Source organism: Cervus elaphus, chromosome 27 (assembly GCF_910594005.1).
Source record: "Cervus elaphus chromosome 27, mCerEla1.1, whole genome shotgun sequence".
In the NCBI taxonomy this organism is placed as follows: domain Eukaryota; kingdom Metazoa; phylum Chordata; class Mammalia; order Artiodactyla; family Cervidae; genus Cervus; species Cervus elaphus.
Genome location: NC_057841.1, coordinates 63,000,989 through 63,018,964, shown reverse-complemented (window position 1 = coordinate 63,018,964; position 17,976 = coordinate 63,000,989). Strand labels below are relative to the sequence as shown.

Below are 17,976 nucleotides of genomic sequence, written 5' to 3'. Positions count from 1 at the left end.
GCTTTTCTATTGAGTGGCTTCAGGATCTCTCAACTGTCACAGCACAATTAAACCTTCTCCTGTCCAGGTAGACTCAACTGTATTCAACCCTGGCTCATTAAATCTGAGACGCCTCATTCGATAGATGCCTCATTAAATTCATCTCAAAGTTGAGGTAAGAGATGCCTGTGAAAAGGAGGTGGGCACACCTGCTAACTCTTAAGAAAACTTTGAGAGAGAATCTCAAAATCCACATACAGCTTCATTCACATGAAGGTATTAACAGAAGCACATGTACAATCTCCTGCCCTGGGGGGTAGGTAGGGGTGTATGGGGGTGTGTGGGTGTGTCCTGGGAGAGGGCTGTGTCCTGGGAGAGGGGGTGGGGTGTGTCCTGGAGAGATGTGTGTGTGTATTTAACACAACCCCTGGGTAACAGGAAGGAAGGTCAAAGATTCAGGACACACACCATCAGCTGCTTCACAAAATTCCACAGATTCAACTCAACAAATGTTTAAACTAAAGTGCCAAGTATTATACGAGCCTTGGATCATACACAACCTCAATAAATGCTATGTTACCAAGAAATCAAATTCAGCATTCTATAAAGAGAACAAGAAAATAAAACACCTTACACTTTAAAAATAAGAATCTTGGGATAACCAATCATTTAACAATGTTACAGATACAAAAAAGAAACTTCATAAACTTATTTACACTCATCTCCTTTCCCTACAATTATTTCAATGATTGTTAAAAACAAACAAACAAAAACACACCGTTTTAGAAATAACTATGAAATTTAGGGCGAGTACTTACTCTCTAGCCCTATATAATATAGAAATTACAAAAACTGAACAGCATAGTGACATTCATAAAGCACTATTGATCACTAGTACAAATAAGTTTACCTCAAATAAAAGATTTGTGCAACTCTTTCATGATAGCTATTTTTGATACTCACAAGTAAAGCTATGTTTTAAAAGAACTGAAGTGTCACACCGCCATCTTAAAAACTTATCCACTTTTCATGAAGATCAAGTGCTAATACTCTGTAGCCAGTGACAATTTTACGGTTAACAACTGAGGCATGCTCAAGCAAGAGAATAAAGAATCATTAGGTGAGCTGTATTTCACACCAACTTGAATGTATGTATGACTATTTGCCACCAGGATACTTGGAACACTATCATACTCTTTCTGTATTGTCCCCTTATTGTCCAGTCTTGCTTCTTTATGTTAAAGGCAGCATGATAAAAATAGAACCGTCCACATTTTACAAGGAATACCACTTGGGACTAGAGGATAATATCACCTCATTACCAGCAAAAATAGCGTATTTCCTGAATGCTTTTAACCAAGTTAAAAATCCAAATGTAAAGAGATCCAGCATCGATTCGTGGAAAGTGACATGAATTGTAAGACAGAATGGGCATGCTCTCTTAGCTCTGCCAAGAACTGAAAAACCAGAAGCAAGAATCAGAACTCTTTACACATCAGCTTCTCTGTCTGAAAAGAGGACTGACGCTGACTCCTCCCTAATGTTTCTGAAAGGACACGAGATAATTCATGTGAAAGCTCTTCTAAGATTTTTGAAGATAATAAACCCAACATATTCATAGACATTATCAAACCACAGTTAACGAAGGACAAGACAGCATGCACTTTACGTCAAAAACAAGTATAAAATATAAACGTAAAAAAACAAAAATAAAGTTAAACCCTTTGTTCTTAAAAGGAGTGCTGAAGCACACGCTGGTGTCACATGCTCATACCACGCTACTCAACGCTGCTGTAATTATCGTAACAAGACACTGCTCGTCAATATTACAGCTTAATGCTGAACCACCCCTTCTTGATTTCCACATAGGAAGCCATGTAAGGTTTGAACATTCCCAGAAAAGGAAAGGAAAAAAACTAAGAGGGGGTGAGGCGTCCCTTTTCCAGAGCAACCCCAGAAAGTCACACGTAAAAACGTCTGGTCCAAGGTTCACCGGCCACAGCTCCGTCAACATCCTTTCCCTGTCACAACTGCAGCTGAAACGGTGAGACAACTAAATCTAAAAGGCAGAAGAGAGTCAAAAATATAAAAAAATACCCTGTAACACTGCCCTTGATCAATGACTCAGGTGCCCCCAGGGAGTCCAAAACATAGCCTGATTACTGATGTTGAGCAACATAAATTCTTGAATTTTTTTTTCCACTTAAAATTACTCTCTTTCAGGTAAAATTTAAGATAGCTAATCTTAAAAGGAAATTAAATGTTAATGTATCTAACAGACCTAATACTTCACACAAGTTATTTCGGGTAAAGCCACAATTAATTTTTTTCTTATTTTAAGTCAGCTAAAAGCATGGCTGCTTGAGAGAAGCAGTAACGATTTTCAAACTAAAGTTTCTATCACAGCTCTGCAATCACAAAGAGCCCTGAGTCCAAAGCCTTTCAGTTCATTACTTTCATTTTACTTTGCCTAAATAAATATTTAAATATTCAAAGCAACCACAAATGGCTTCCAAAGCCTATTTGAGAATCACCTGGGCCAGGTTATAAACACTAAGATTTAACTGAAAGGTGACCTCAAGGGCATGAAGTTCTCCCTCGACAAGAACTTCTCAAAAAAAGCAACTGATAAATAGACAAACTATATAAACAACAGGTAGTGAGCTCAATTATATACAGGAAAACATTCAAAAGCCTTCAAAGGCAACTTCCTAGTCTATCCTTAACTCCAACTACACATATAAACAAAATTATACGAAGCAACAAATTTAAAAGTTACATGTAAAATTCTAAAAACAAATGTGGTACAAAACACCCACTCAAAGGGTCTGGTGTAAAACAAATGTCAATTCTCTTCTTCTTGAGAAAAAGAATTACTACATAACACTTTCTTGTTGGGTGTCCTACATTCCAAAGGGGTAATTTCTGGGAATCTCCTCCCAGCTTAATGCAAACCTCCAAGACATGTGAAGTCTTGATAATGTTCCTGTGATAAGCGAGACCACCTTATAACAAAGCCCTTTTGTCCACCAACAACTACACTTCCTTGCAAAGCTTCAAGTGGACTCATGATATGGTAAATTTTGTTCTATGGTAAATGAATAGCAACAGAGATGTTTGATATCTTAACTTTGGCTTAAAATAAACTCAATTTTGTATAAAATGTGCAATTAGACATCTTGATAACAATCAGGCACCTTCCTTCCAGGACTCCTGTATACAGGCTTCATATTAAAGAATAGGCTGGATGCTGTGTGTGGCTTCCCCATTTTATTAGTTACCTTTACAAGCGTGTACACAGAGGGGGATATGTATTTACGCTGTGCATACTACAGCAAAGCAAGTAAGTTTAGAGTGAAGTAGCAATGACTGCTTTTCATGAACAACAGAACAAAAAGATTAAAATGAGCACACCAGAAATTTGAGATTTAACCAGAAAGATAATCTGTCAACTTTACATGGAGATAAGTTTAAAAACAAAAAGCAAAAAACAAACAAACAAATAAACCTATATATCATCCACTTAGAATATTTTAGACACACTTGAAGAGACAACCAAGGGGAATCAAAGATTTAAATGCCATGACTAGGACACCTAACACCCTTCCCATGGACATTTATCATGACCAGCAATTCGGTCATGAGGAAAATGAGGCATGCGGAGATCTCTCCATGCAAAATATGTTCAGTATGTTCAAAATATGCTTAACACAGACCGTGCTTCTTTATACACACACACACACACACAGAGGCATTTACCATTCTCGTGTTAACAAAATATCATTCCAAGCATGATTACCATTTAATGCTTCCATAAAATAACATTATTTTATAAATTACATGAGGCACAAGAGAGGAGAATATAATTGTTGCTCCTACATTAATTAAAATTTAAAAAATCACCTATTTTCTAGACCATAAACTTTTAAAGACTTGTCATCCGGTTGGGACATTATCTTCAGGTACTGCAAATGCTATTCTATTACGATACAGTTTTCTTTATGAGGCCAAATTCCATCAGAAATCCACTTAAATTAATTAAACATAAAGGAACATCTCACCAGGAATGCTACCAGTCTTGCATATATCAATGTAGGAGTAAAGAGCTCTTCATTCAGACTGACTAAACTGCTACTAGAAGACAGGTGTGGACCAAAAACATTAAGTTGGAAAGAATGGCTACAGATGAATGCAATTACAAGTGTGATTCTCTTTCCACCACCACCTACAACCTAAGTGGAGAAATAATTTACTACTTTAGTAAATTCGGGAAAGTTGTAACTCCTAATTTAACTATTACACTAACCTTGTTTTAAAATAAAATTCCTTACCACTAAAACATAATTCTTCAAACCAGCAGAGGAAAAGGACATAAAGAACTTATTAGCTCAAATATACAGCCAGGACCCATAGCTCCCTAATTTAGCACCAGCCAAGTCTTTAAAAGAGAAACACTAGTCACCCCTGGTCAAGAACTTGATCTAATGCATCAATTCTATCCCAATGAAAAAATTTAAGATCTTTAATCTAGAAATGAAAAAAGGATGCAGAGGATTTTAGATCACACTCAGTGAGAGACGGCAATCACTTAAAGTCCTACTGTGATCCCTATGTATCCCTATTGGAAGACACATTGTCAGTTCTGGCTATAAAGGTTAAAGGGGAGAAACCAAGAGAAAGAAATAGGCAAAAACCACTTCTGATGCAAGAAGTACACTTGCAGAGGAGACTGAAATAAAGCCAAGAAGCGATAAGGAAAAGTATCACTAAAGAGGATCGCGGCTGCCGGGTTCCATCGAGGACTAAGTAGGCAAAGGACAGGACAGAGAGCAGGAGGAGGGCACCGGCCGACCCTGACTGAGCTCGGGGCGGGCACCGCCGGCCGCGCCCGGTCGGCCGCAGGCCGGGCGCTCCCGAACGTTTCCCGCTGTCCTTTTCCTCTGCTGGTTTCACGGCACACGAAGTTGCCCTGAAGCCTCAAAAGGCCGCAAACCCCGCGGCCCCAGGCCCGCAGGCGGCACCGTCACGGTAGGGCTGCAGGACTCCTCTCAGAAGCGTGTGCACCCGGGGCCCCGCCGCTGCCCCCGCGCCCGCGCCAGCGGCGGGAAGCGCTCAGCTCGGTCCCACCCGCCATCCGCACGAGCGGAGAAGGGCTAACAGAGCCCCGAGGGCGCGCGCGGCGCGGGCGCAGGTGACCGCCTTACCTGCGTAGAAGCGGATGAGGCAGCCGACCTCCGAGTCCAGGCCCTCCTCCTGCACCCTCCACAGCGCCCCGAAGCCCAGCTGGAAGAGGTAGTCGTTCTGGATCTGCAGCGGCTTCTCGTCCGCCTCCAGGCGCCGCGCGGTCTCCCCGTGCAGCTGCACGTACAGGGTGGGCGGCGGAGGCGCCTTCTCCGCGGCCGCCGCGTCCCCGCCCGGGCTCTCCTCCGCCGGCCGATCGCGGGCGGCGCCGCCCGGGCCCTCGACGTCCCTCGGGGCCGTCGGCGGAGGCGGGGAGGCGGCTGGGGAGAGCGTCCAGGCACCCGAAGAGCGGCCGCGCAGGCGGGGCTGGCCAGGGTCAGCCTCCACCTCCTCGGACGACGACGAGCAGTAAGGGTCCGACCGGCCCGACGAGCCCTCGGCGCCGGGGCTCGGCCTGGCGCTCTCGGGCTCGGGGGCCGGGCCCGCGCCGTCTGGGGCCCGCGGGACGCCCGGGCTACAGCCCGCGGGCGCCGCGCCGGCGCGGGAGGCTCGGCGCGGTGGCGGCCCCCCGACGGCGGCCAGCGCGGCCCTCCCGGGCGGTGGCCCCGCGGGACCCCGGCCCGGCACCTTCAGCACGCCGCCGGCCCTGGGGCCCGCCTGCAGCAGGCGGGCGGCCACCTCGCCGGCCGTGGTGTCCAGTGTGCAGAGCACCGGGCGCAGGCGGCTGGCGGCCGGGTGGCGGTCGAGGACGTGCACGCAGCCGCGCTGGAGCTGGTGCCGCACCCAGTCCCGGTCCGACGGCTGCAGCGGCAGCATCTGCCGGGGCCGCGGAAGCAGCGCCCGGCGGTCCAGGCTCCGCGAGCACGGCGGCGCCGCAGCCGGGCCGGGGGCGGGGAGGCCGGCGGGGCGCGGGGCGGCGGCGGCGGACGCGTTCCTCTTCAGCCGGCCTCTCCTCAGCAGCAGCGAGCTGGCGCCGGGCCCCAGGGCGGCCCCGCCAGCGGCGGGCAGGGGCGCCGGGCCGCGCCGCCGCCTACGAGCCGCGCCTCCCGCCCGGCCCGGCGCCGCGGTCAGCGCGGACCCGGGGCCGCCCGCCGCGGCCCGGCCCTCCGCGCGGGTCTCCGCGGCCGCGGGCTCCATGGCGGCGGGGCTCGGCGCGGCCCCGGCTCGGGGGGCGGCGGGCGCACAGCGAGCGGGGGGCGGCGGCGCCGCCAGTGGCGTTCGCGCGGCCGTTCCAGGCGATTATGTGGCGGCTCGGAGCGCTCCGTCGGCGTCTCGGTGTTCCATCCCGCGCGCCCGCCGGGCCGCCACCGCCCCCCGCCCGCCCCTCGCCTCGCGCGGCCGAGCCAGCAGCCGAGCCGGCCTCATTGAATATTAATCGCGCGCTGGGAGAGCCGGGCGGGAGGCCGGCGGGCGGCGCGCCTCATGAATATGCATCGCCCGCGTGACGGCGACCCCGCGGGCGGGCGCGAGGGGCGGGGCCTCGGGGTAAACAAGCGTGACGGCGTCGGGGGGCGGGGCCGCGCGGCCAGGCCCGGGAGCTTCCTGCGCGGGCCCGAGTAGGGAGGTGGCCGGGAGACGGGAGGCGCGCGATGCCGCCTGGGAGCTGTAGTTCCAGGCTGCGGCCGGGAGTCCCCGAGAGGACCGTGGCGAACTACAAGTCCCAGAGATGCTCCAGGGCCGCCCCGCCGTGCGGCCCGCCGCGGGCCCCGGACAGTGGGTCTGGTGCCCTCTGCTGTTGGAGTCGGTGCTCGGGGATGTTCGGTTCGTGAACTTGTAGTTACCCGCCCATTCCTGCTCCCAGAGGCTTTCATTTTCCCCGCTGGTTGAGACGGGGCTCGAAAACATTCCAGAAGGCACGAAGGTCCGGGCGCTCGGTCTTCCCCTCACCACAACTGAACTCGCCCGGAGGTAGTCGTGCCGCGGCCCCGTGCAGCTCCTGTGTGAGGAGCAAGGAGGAGGACAGGGCCCTGGTTTCTCCCTGCTCAGCTTGAGGTCCAAAAGGACTGAGGATACGGAAAGCGATGGGAAGCAGAGGAAACGCTGGAACGGAGACACGTGGGACAGAAGATACGGGCCCTGTGTTCTCTCTTAACGTCTTCCCTTGGTTTTTCCTTCAATATTCAGGAAAAAATTATATCCTGCGATCACAATGTTAGTCGTGGCGTAAAAAGTTGTACTTTCTTGTCGATTAAAACAATATTGTAGGCTGGATTAGAGCAATTTACTATTTGAAAGAAGTTAGTAAACCTTTTTAATTGAACTACCATTCCTCCCTATTGTTTCATAAATTGGATTTTTACATGCAAGACTTATGCAGCTGCAAACAATCCCGGGCTTGTTTAACATCAATAAAGTTACTAAACCTGGGGGTGAATTGCGGGTAAGGGGTTTGAGGAAAGAGGAAGGAGAGAGAAACAGGGAAGAAAAAAGAGAGAAACTGGAACTTGTAGCTGAAATAATAGAAAAATAAGGGCAGAGAAAGTTGTACTTGGGTTATCTACACAGTTTCACTGAAAAGTAGAAGTCACAGGACAAAAAAATTATCTTGATTCTTGAAATTCCCAGAGATGACTTTTTATATTTTTCTTTTGAATTATTACCTCTTGGTCTCATGAAACATGTTTATACTATTTCAATTCAATCAACAGTTCAGAGTTACTTTTTTAAAATTAGGGAGAATGCAAATTTTTCCAAGAGACATAAGATACAATTAATTTAACAAACAATTATAAACATATACCAAGCAGTCTTTTACAGCAGTGGAATATCAGACACTGTCCTTGCCTTTACAGAGTTTATAGTTTAGAAACAAAGAGATTCAACACGTGAGGGATGTGGAAGAGGGGGAAACACCAGGTGTCATGGGAAGAAATAAAAATAAGGGAACTGACCTAGTCTAAGGAGTCCTACTAGAACTGGACATGAAACAACAGACTGGTTCCAAATAGGAAAAAGAGAACGTCAAGGCTGTATATTGTCACCCTGCTTATTTAACTTATATGCAGAGTACATCATGAGAAACGCTGGGCTGGAAGAAGCACAAGCTGGAATCAAGATTGCTGGGAGAAATATCAATAACCTCAGATATGCAGATCACACCACCCTTATGGCAGAAAGTGAAGAGGAACTAAAAAGCCTCTTGATAAAAGTGAAAGAGGAGAGTGAAAAAGTTGGCTTAAAGCTCAACATTCAGAAAACTAAGATCATGGCATCCGGTCCCATCACCTCATGGGAAATAGATGGGGAGACAGTGGAAGCAGTGTCAGACTTTATGTTTTTGGGCTCCAAAATCACTGCAGCCCAAAATTAAAAGCCCATGGTGACTGCAGCCATGAAATTAAAAGACACTTACTCCTTGGAAGGAAAGTTATGACCAACCTAGATAGCATATTAAAAAGCAGAGACATTGCTTTGCCAACAAAGGTCTGTCTGGTCAAGGCTATGGTTTTTCCAGTGGTCATGTATGGATGTGAGAGTTGGACTAAAAAAGCTGAGCGCCGAAAAATGGATGCTTTTGAACTGTGGTGTTGGAGAAGACTCTTGAGAGTCCCTTGGACTGCAAGGAGATCCAACCAGTTCATCCTAAAGGAGATCAGTCCTGGGTATTCATTGGAAGGACTGATGCTGAAGCTGAAACTCCAGTACTTTGGCCACCTCATGCGAAGAACTGACTCATTGGAAAAGACCCTGATGCTGGGAGGGATTGGGGGCAGGCAGAGAAGGGGAATGGTAGAGGATGAGATGGCTGGATGGCATCACCGACTCGATGGGCATGAATTTGAATAAACTCCGGGAGTTTGTGATGGACAATGAGGCCTGGCGTGCTGTGATTCATGGGGTTGCACAGAGTTGGACACGACTCAGCGACTGAACTGAAGGAGTCCAACAATACAGACCTCACTTTGGACGAAATTTTCAGAAACAGGTGAAACTGAGTTAAACTTTAAAAACACGTTAAATTTCAGTACTAAAACATGGACTATTTACATTTCTTTATATTTTTTAGTTCCTTCATGGATTCCTATAAACCTCTTTAACTTTTTGTATATTAAGAAATATATATTAACTCTCACATATCTGCTCTCTAGAGTTATTTTTATGTGGGTAAGGTAATAAACTCAAGGGGAGTTTGTTCCAGTCAGAGACACTGTCAGCCCTGGCCCAGGGTCCGCGCGCTCCGGGGTTACCGCACTGTCCTTAGCTCTGGGCCCTGTGCGGTTTCAGTCACCACCACTCCGCCTTTCTGTCCTCTAGGAACTGTGTGTACCCCTTGAAGGTATGTGTAACCAAAAACTTTCCCTGGAAAAAATTAAAGAAAAAGCATCGGCCAGAGAATTGAGTATGCAAAGCGCTGGAGCAGGGAGAGGCGGGAGAGTCTTCTTACCTCCCTGCCAGACGTGGTGTGAAGGGTTACTCACATTGGGAGGAGATGGGGCAGTGAATTACGGTCACATTTCTCAAGGTGGAGAAAAAGGAAGTCCAGTCCAGCCTCAAAAACTGGATCCTTTTTGTTCTTTTGATGGAGGGAGGGAGAACGCAAAGGATATAAGATTTATGTAGAGAAACTATTTCAGGCATAGTGTGTATAACCTACAAGACATCATATCCCATTATATCCAAAAGCATAAAAATCAGAGGGGAGAGCAGAAGGGCAAGGGTCCACAGTGTGACCCATCCCTGGATCTGGGGGTCCTCAACCTCCGGGGTCTGATGCCTGATGGTCTAAGGTGGAGCTAGTTAATAATAACATTAGAAATAAAGTGCACAGTAAATGTAATATGCTTGAATCATCCCGAATCTACCCCCGTACCCCCGCCCCAGTTCATGAAGAAACTGTCTTCCATGAAACCCATTCCTGGTGCCAAAAAAGTTGGGGACTGCTACCTGGTTCCGCTTCCAAACCTTCAATAAAGCGACTGAACTTGCAGGTGAGAGGACAGAGAGAGAAAGAAATAGGAGTTCATAAAGCATAGACGGTCCTCTGAACACCAGACCAACTGGAACCTCAGAGTTATAATAAGACAATGATAATGACAATGAAACTTGGAGTTTGCTAGTATCTCGGAACATCCCCCAGATCATATGAGCCAAGCCACGCTCTACAATTTCTCTGAAAGAGGAAAGGATTTCAGTGGAGAACAAATGTTTTCCAGACACCCATGAAATCGCAGCTTTTCCTACTTAAAAAGTAGAATGGGGACTAGGACAGTATCTTGAAACCACGGTAACTCAAAAATGCTTCCCAACCCTCTAAAATGTTCCACATGTACAATCTAATACCACAGTTGTAACTAGCCACACTTTTCAAAGAATCACATCTTCCAATGTGAAAAGATAATCCCCCAAAGAAACAACAGATGTACAAGTTGCAAACCCTGATGCCAACTTGTTAAAATATTTTCACAGCTAAGTATAGAAAAAGAGAATGTAATTTTCAATTTACTGCTACAGTTTATTTTATGCTGTGTGGTTGATAACTGACTTGCTGTGTTTTGCATCGAGGTTAATCCTGTTTGCATCCTTAGATCCAAGATAAAAAGAAACCATCTTTGGAATTTTTTTTCTAATATAAGCAGTTGGAATCTTAATGGAGGCATGAATTGATAGAGGATAGTTTTAGTCTGAATTGTAAAGTTCTCAGCTATGTTCAGAAATAAACTCAGAAAGATGCAACATACCATGTAATACATTTAGTTAGTACATGATGAACAGGAATTAATTATGGTTTCACATTTTTATATCCTTTGAGCTACTAGTGGTTAGCTGTCCCTAAATTGCTCACTGTTTACTCATTGTCTTTTACTACGATAGCAAATAACTACTCAGTGCACTAAGTGGGCCCAGGGTGGCCAACCTGAGTTAACACGTTCCCCGCTCACTGGCAGGGTGACACCTTCTCAGCTCTCTAAGGCTTCACCCATGCCTCACAGACTTACCATGTGAACTCTATCAAGATTGCCCCTGGCGTTTTAGGTAGTCTACTTTATACATACGGCCTGATAACTTTTCAGTCTTTAGTGCACACTTTTTTGTCCCCTAATTCTTAGTCTCTTTCTCATTCCTCACATCTTGCCTCACAGAAATAAATGAGATATGTTTCTTGTCACAACAATGAAGTATTAGAGAAAAAAATTGAGGCCATGGAATCCTACCACTTCCAGTAACAATATAAATTACCTGGGACATTCATTCAACAAATATTTATTAAGCTTTTAAATGTAGGCATCATTTATGCCCCAGTCAATAGTATAGACAAAAACACCTTCCCTAAGAAAGTTTATGTATAGGCATTGTCATTTTTTTTTTAAGCTTTAATTAAAACTGACCTACTTTCTTCTTTTGTAGAGATGGTTCTCATTTCAGGCAAATGGGATATATGAAAACCTAGGTATATAAACTATACATTAGACTATAGATATTTCTTCCCAAAGTATTCTTTATTCTTTCTCTTATATGACTTCATCAGACAATTGTTTTAAATACTGGGCTTCTATAATATTGATACATTTAATATATTCATTGTAAAAATTGATGCCTAGCTTTTAGAATCCCATTTTGGGTTCTAACAGTGGCCTATTACTTCTTTCAACGAAGATTCATATCTAACAACATTTTCCCCCTGAACCTTCCACGACTAAAAATAAAAAAGTATCCTCCAGAGGTGGGGGCTTCCAAGGTGGCTCGGTAGTCAAGAGCCCCCTGCCAGTGCCGGAGATGTGAGAGGCCAGGTTCGATCCCTGTGTCGGGAAGATCCCCTGGAGAAGGACAGGGCCACCCACTCCAGTGCTCTTGCCTGGAGAATCCCATGGACAGAGGAGCCTGGCGGGCTACAGTTCATGAGGTCACAAAGAGTCGGACATGACTCAATCGACTTAACAGGCACACACACATCCTCCAGATGATTCTCCTATACTTAGAGGCATTAATTATACCCTGAGGAATCAGCGTGGGAATTCTCTTTTTTGCCCCAGAATAGATTCTAGGAGACACACTCAATCCCTAGAAATCTTGCTCTTTTCCCCTCTATTTCCCACCCAATCCACTGAGCTGGACTCCTAGGTATATTTGTTCCTTATAGCTACCATAACAAAGTACCATGACCTGGATGGCTCCAACAACAGAAACTGATTCTCTTAACAGTCCAGAGGCTGAAGTCCAAAATCACAGTGTTGGCAGCATCGTGCTCCCTCTGAAGGCTGGGGGTTGGATGAGGGATTCTTTCTTGCCTGGTCCTGCTTCTGGTAATTGCCAACCTTCCTTATCCTGAAGCTGCGTTACTGCTCTTCTCTCTAGTGTCTAACAGCATATTAAAAAGCAGAGACATCACTTTGGCAACAAAGGTCCATCTAGTCAAAGCTATGGTTTCTCCAGTAGTCATGTACAGATGTGAGAGCTGGGCCATAAAGAAGGCTGAGTCCAGAAGAACTGATGCTTTTGAACTGTGGTGTTGGAGAAGATGCTTGAGAGTCCCTTGGACTGCAAGGAGATCAAACCAGTCAATCCTAAAGGAAATCAACCCTGAATATTCATTGGAAGGACTGATGCTGAAGCTCCAATATTTTGACCACCTGATGAAAAGAACCAACTGATTGGAAAAGACCCTGATGCTGGGAAAGATTGAGGGCAGGAGAAGAAGGGGACAACAGAGGATGAGATGGTTGGATGCCATCATTGACTCGATGGACATGAGTTTGAGCAAACTCTGGGAGATGGTGAAGGACAGGGACACCAGGCGTGTTGCAGTCCATGGGTCCGCAAAGAGTCAGACGTGACTGAGTGATTGAACGGCAACAAAAATAATATGTAAGGGTGGAAGCCAGAAAGTCCTCACTCTGGTCCTGGTTCTTTACTAACTAGTTAACCATGAACTTGGAAGGCATTTGGCCTCAAGAAGGCTTCAATTTCTGATTTATGAGATGAAGGAGTTGAACAAGATAGCATCTCTAAGAATTTCTACCAGCTCAAGAAATTTCTGGTTTTTGGCTGAAGGCAAAATTGTCTAAATTGGAATATTGGCAAATGTTTTTGTTAGTCACAAAGCAGAGGCTTTCACATTTAGATGACATTAATTTGAAATAAAGAGGCTCTTAAGGCTGATTCTTGCCATTTAAAAGAATTTCTAATGCATTTAAAATAACAGCAGGTTTATTTTATTTTGACATTTAAGGAAACTGCTGGGTTTTCAGTCCTTTAGAATATGAATTTGTCATGAATAGGAGCCAATCTATGACAATCAGATCCACAGTCTCAGACTTCCAAACTCCAGGGTCTTTATCAATTTTCCCTTTAACGGTCATGAGTGAGTAGAAATCTCATTAGCACAAAGTCAGGTCAGCTCACAGGAGCGAGAATGTCAGCCCGCTGAGCACTGTGTGCCAGGAGAACACAGGGGAGCTGATAGCAGCCACGGTTCCTGGTGCCACGGCCGGGATCAGCTCAAAGGTCCACCAACGGCAAAAGAGATGGATGCGCGCCAGCACAGACCCACGCTGAAACACCAGCAGAGCAGCAACAGTGACTAGATCACCACAGTGCCAGCAACGTGGACGAACCTCAGCAGCGCGTTGATCTAGGGCAGCCAGAGGCGGCGGAAGGTGTGCCAGAGGACCACGTTTGTGTCGAGTTCAGAAACAGCCACACTAACCTGCGTGGTTTAGGGTACGATTTAGATGGCAAAACTGAAATGAAAGGAAAAGGAAGTAAATAACCAACAGACCAACGAGGTGGAAGTGAGTGGTTTGTGACTGGAAACAGGGCACGTGGCGGGGGGGCATCTGGGACCCTGACAGTGTCCTGTGTATTGACCCAGGCGGTGGGCACTGGGTCTCTGTTTTAAAAAAAATGTGTTTGGCCATACATGTGTGCTTTATACACTTTCCTGGTTTTTTTATACTTCAGAACAAAGGTTTTTGTTTTTTTAAGATCAACGGTATGGTTTTGCTACAATCTGAATTTCTACATTTTGTTCATAATTAAAAGTTTAAAATTAAGCTTCCCACCACTTAATTCATTAAAATTTAATTTATAATTTAAAACAATTGAAAAATTAAAAATCTAAAGTAATTTAAGAGAGAACTTTAAATATTACTTAAGAGTAATCAGTTCATTATAGAAAGTTTGGTCAATATGGAAAACTTTGTATAAAGATAAAAAATTGAGCAAAAAAAAAAAAAAGCCAGTGACCCAGAGTTATTTCCACAAATTTCCTTCAGATTTTTTCTGTGTACTTTAATGGAGTAGAGATCATCATGATGTTACAATTTCCTATCCCACTTTTCTCACTGAAAACTATGCTATAAACATGAAAAAATTTACTATAAACATAATATAAATTTCTAAATAAAATGCATTATTTTGAAGAGCAATGATTTATTTAAGCACTCCATAAAGAGTGAATCAGGTGGGACACTGTGCTGGCCTTCAGTACTTTTATGCCTTTTTTTTTTTTTTTTTACTATTCTACTTGTGGAAATAAAAAGATGGTAATAGTGGAGTCATCTTTCCTTATCTCTCTGTCCTTCGACCACATTTAGCAACATTTAAATCAGGCAGCATGTGATGTCCTTTTTAGATGATCTTGTGAGGAAGTGGAAATGAGGGAACACTTATCAAGGAAACATTTACCAAACATGTACCATGTGACATGAGGAAACATCATATAATGTGTCATGATGGGGTGGCCAGGTTTCGCAAATAGAATACAGGACGCCCAGTAATTGCAATATTTGGACATATGTATGTGAAAAAATGTCCCTGCCTGAGATTTGAATTTAACCTGGTGCTCTGCATTGTAGCTGGCAGCCCCATGCCAGATCACCGTCAAGCCTATCCCATATGTTTTCTAATGTGATCCCTTTAACCCCTTTAAGACTTACATATGATTCTCATTGTAGAGAAGAGCTCAGAAATGCTCAGCATCTTTTCTAGGGTCACATGGCTAGAGAGGAAGGAGAAAGCTGGGGTGAATATATGCAGACGACTTGAAAACTGGCAGCGAAACCTGGAAGAGGAGTAGAAAGGCGTTCACTTTCCAACTCCGTCCACGAATCTTCATTTCTACATTTTCCCCGTAAGATTAAAGTTCTGGGCAAAAGCACACGGACCGGAGTCTGTGTCTCCTTGTTTGAGCCCCATGTGAGCTTGTAGATCTAGACTTAATCTGAGTTGTATTTATTGATTCTGGGCCATACACTGATATGATCCGAATTGTGATGGTCCAGTTACACAGATGAACTCATTCAAGAAAGTCTGACCGAGCACCTGCTACAAGCCAGCTCTTTGTAAGTGTGAGGAATACAGTGATAGCCGCATCATCCATAAACCTTCCTCTTGGAGCTACAGTTTTAGAAGTACCCACCTGCCCACCAGCATTGCTCTTATAAAAGTAGGTGCCCTGGGTTCTTCATCAGGAATCAGCTTCTCAAACTGGAGTTTCTTCCCTCTTTTAGAATCACATAACCTGGGAGTGGAAAGAAGGATGGGGGTAGTGAAGGCAAGACGGAAGGAGGAAAGAAAGGGGCTGACTATTCCTTTAGTGGAGTATATACAATTTTTAACATTAAAAAATAGGAAAAACTCAAAATCTGACAATAGCTATTTTTTGCCCCTGTAATGTTTTGAAGAATGAATATTTTCCCATTACACCTTTTTTGTATTCTGAGGGTTAATACTAATATTAACATACATTTTCTAGAATTGTGACCTACTTTGCTTCTGGTACTTAAAAGTATAAGAACCTCATTGTGAAACTGATGCACATTAGATTTAAATCAGGCAAAGGGCGCTGAAGGATAATAGAGGGGGAAAGCTCATATTTATATTTTCCCTACTCAAATATAAGTATTATAGTCAAGGTTGATTGATGAGATTTATAGTGAATATCAATACCAAAAAAAGTAAGGGAAAAGCAAGCTTTGGTTCATGGATTTAGATTGTTTTTTAATTGGAGACTCATAGTCCACAACTGAAAGACACAGGAAGCTGCGTAGAATTTCCACAATAAATGTTAATTAATCTATAGTATTTTTTTGTATTTGCAGTCTTTTGTTGTTTAGTCACTAAGTTGTGTCTGACTGGCGTGGGACCCCGTAGACTGCAGCCCACCTGGCTCCTCTGTCCATGGGATCTCCCAGTCAAGAATACTGGAGTGGGTTGCCATTTCCTTTTCCAGGGATCTTCTCAACCCAAGGATGAACCCACATCTCCTGCATTGGCAGGCAGGTTCTTTACCGCTCAGCCATCAGGAAGACCATCTGTAGTCTACTTCAGTCATATTTTAAATTAATTATAGCTACAAAATGATCATAGTTTTTATGTAGAACTGAACACAAACAACTTTGATTTATTTTTTTAATATTGTGCAGGGTGGGTGAGATAGGCACTTTCAAATGATAAAATCTTGAGCCCATTACAAAAAAAAAGGAAGAAAAACTGATAAAACTCTAATCATTGTACTTTTAGATACATAAGACAGCTTGTATTAATATACATCTATAGCTCTATTAAATTACTGATTTTTTCCCAGATTAAAAGTCATTTTCTAATCCAAACTTTTTTTCAGGTTGGACTATAAACAAAGACTAGGATGTGTTGCAAAAACAATGTCTTGTGTCTTTCTGCCACATTCCTGTTGACAAAGTATTTTTGTGCATGAACATCACTTCGCCCAGTTCTCCCAGGAAGTCTGGGAGCTAGACACATGACAAACATCATCAGGATACAGGCCGCTCTGGTTAGGGGCTCCCACTCAAAGAATTTGAGGACAAAATCTCCAAAATGAAAAACTTACTGAAAGTAGAATATGTAGAAGCAGTCCACACTAAGACGCACCTATATTGCCACAGAGACCTGGAGAGTATCCAAGTTTGATGGTAGTGAATGGCAACCTTGCCACTTGTGTAGTGATATAACTGTCTGAAAGAAGGATGTTTTAGGAGAAGGGCTGTTATAATCTGAAGGGAGCCCAAGAGTAAGAATTGACCCATGTTGTCTGGGAAAAAGATGTCCTCAACAATGAGGGTAAGCACACTTTGATCTGGGGCATCAGTAAAGATCCTCAAATCGGGGACTTCCCTAGTAGTCCAGGGGTCCAGAATCTGCCTGGAAATGCATGGGACGTGGGTTCAATCCCTGGTCAGGGAACTGAGGTCCCACATGCTGTGGAGCAGCTAAGCCCAGGCACCTAGAGCCCTGGAGCCGCAGCAAAAGATCACACGTGACCTCACTAAGGCCTGACGCAGCCAAATAAATACATAAATGTTTTAAAAAATATATTCAAATCAACCTAGAAGGGTGGGCTGGCAGGGAAAGAAGGCTTCCTGGAAGAGGTGAGGCTAAGCGGGTCCTGGGGGACAAGAAGTCAGGCGCGTCGAGGGTTCCAGCAGAGCGCACAGCTGACTTACCGCACGTTTCACCGCTCTGGAGCTCGCCTACTGCTCCAGAGAAGTCTGTGGTCCCTTGACCCGGCTTTCCATGCTGGGTGACCAGTGCACCCGTGAGAAAGGAGGAATCACCCCGCTTGTGGCCCACATCAAGTTCAGTTCCTTGTGGCTTCGCACCCAGAAAAAATCACACAAGGCATGCAGTGCACATTTACCCATTAGCAGGAAGATAGGCCTTAATGTCTTCTCTTTGCAACCTGCTAACACAGAAGTGCCACGTTTGTCTGAGGCCCATGTCAAAGAGCGAGGAACTTCCAGTCATTCAAAGACAGCACGAAACCGGGCTGGGTGGTGTGGGTGAGCGAGAAGAGCAGGCGGTCCCCACGGGATGTGTGCTGCACGACCTAGCGGGACCGCAGACCTGTCTTCACCCCAG

General features: G+C 45.0%; 1 protein-coding gene and 1 long non-coding RNA gene across 3 annotated transcripts in view; both read right to left on the bottom strand.

Annotated features, from left to right (window-relative positions):
- Nucleotides 1-6,510, bottom strand: part of PHLPP1 (PH domain and leucine rich repeat protein phosphatase 1) — a 213,860-nt gene extending 207,350 nt beyond the window's left edge. Inside the window, exon 1 of one of the 2 annotated variants that reach the window (XM_043889552.1) lies at nucleotides 5,184-6,510. In XM_043889552.1, the coding sequence (XP_043745487.1) occupies nucleotides 5,184-6,297 (1,114 nt within the window). In that variant the 5' untranslated portion in view covers nucleotides 6,298-6,510. The remainder of the gene's footprint in view (nucleotides 1-5,183) is intronic. The other variant, XM_043889551.1, reaches the window with a different exon arrangement.
- Nucleotides 6,511-13,522: 7,012 nt separating this feature from the next.
- Nucleotides 13,523-15,596, bottom strand: LOC122685011. The gene is made up of 3 exons (XR_006338218.1): nucleotides 15,518-15,596; nucleotides 15,036-15,160; nucleotides 13,523-13,838 (listed from the first exon to the last, which is right to left on the bottom strand). It is a non-coding gene; the product is annotated as an uncharacterized LOC122685011 (long non-coding RNA).
- Nucleotides 15,597-17,976: the final 2,380 nt, after the last annotated feature.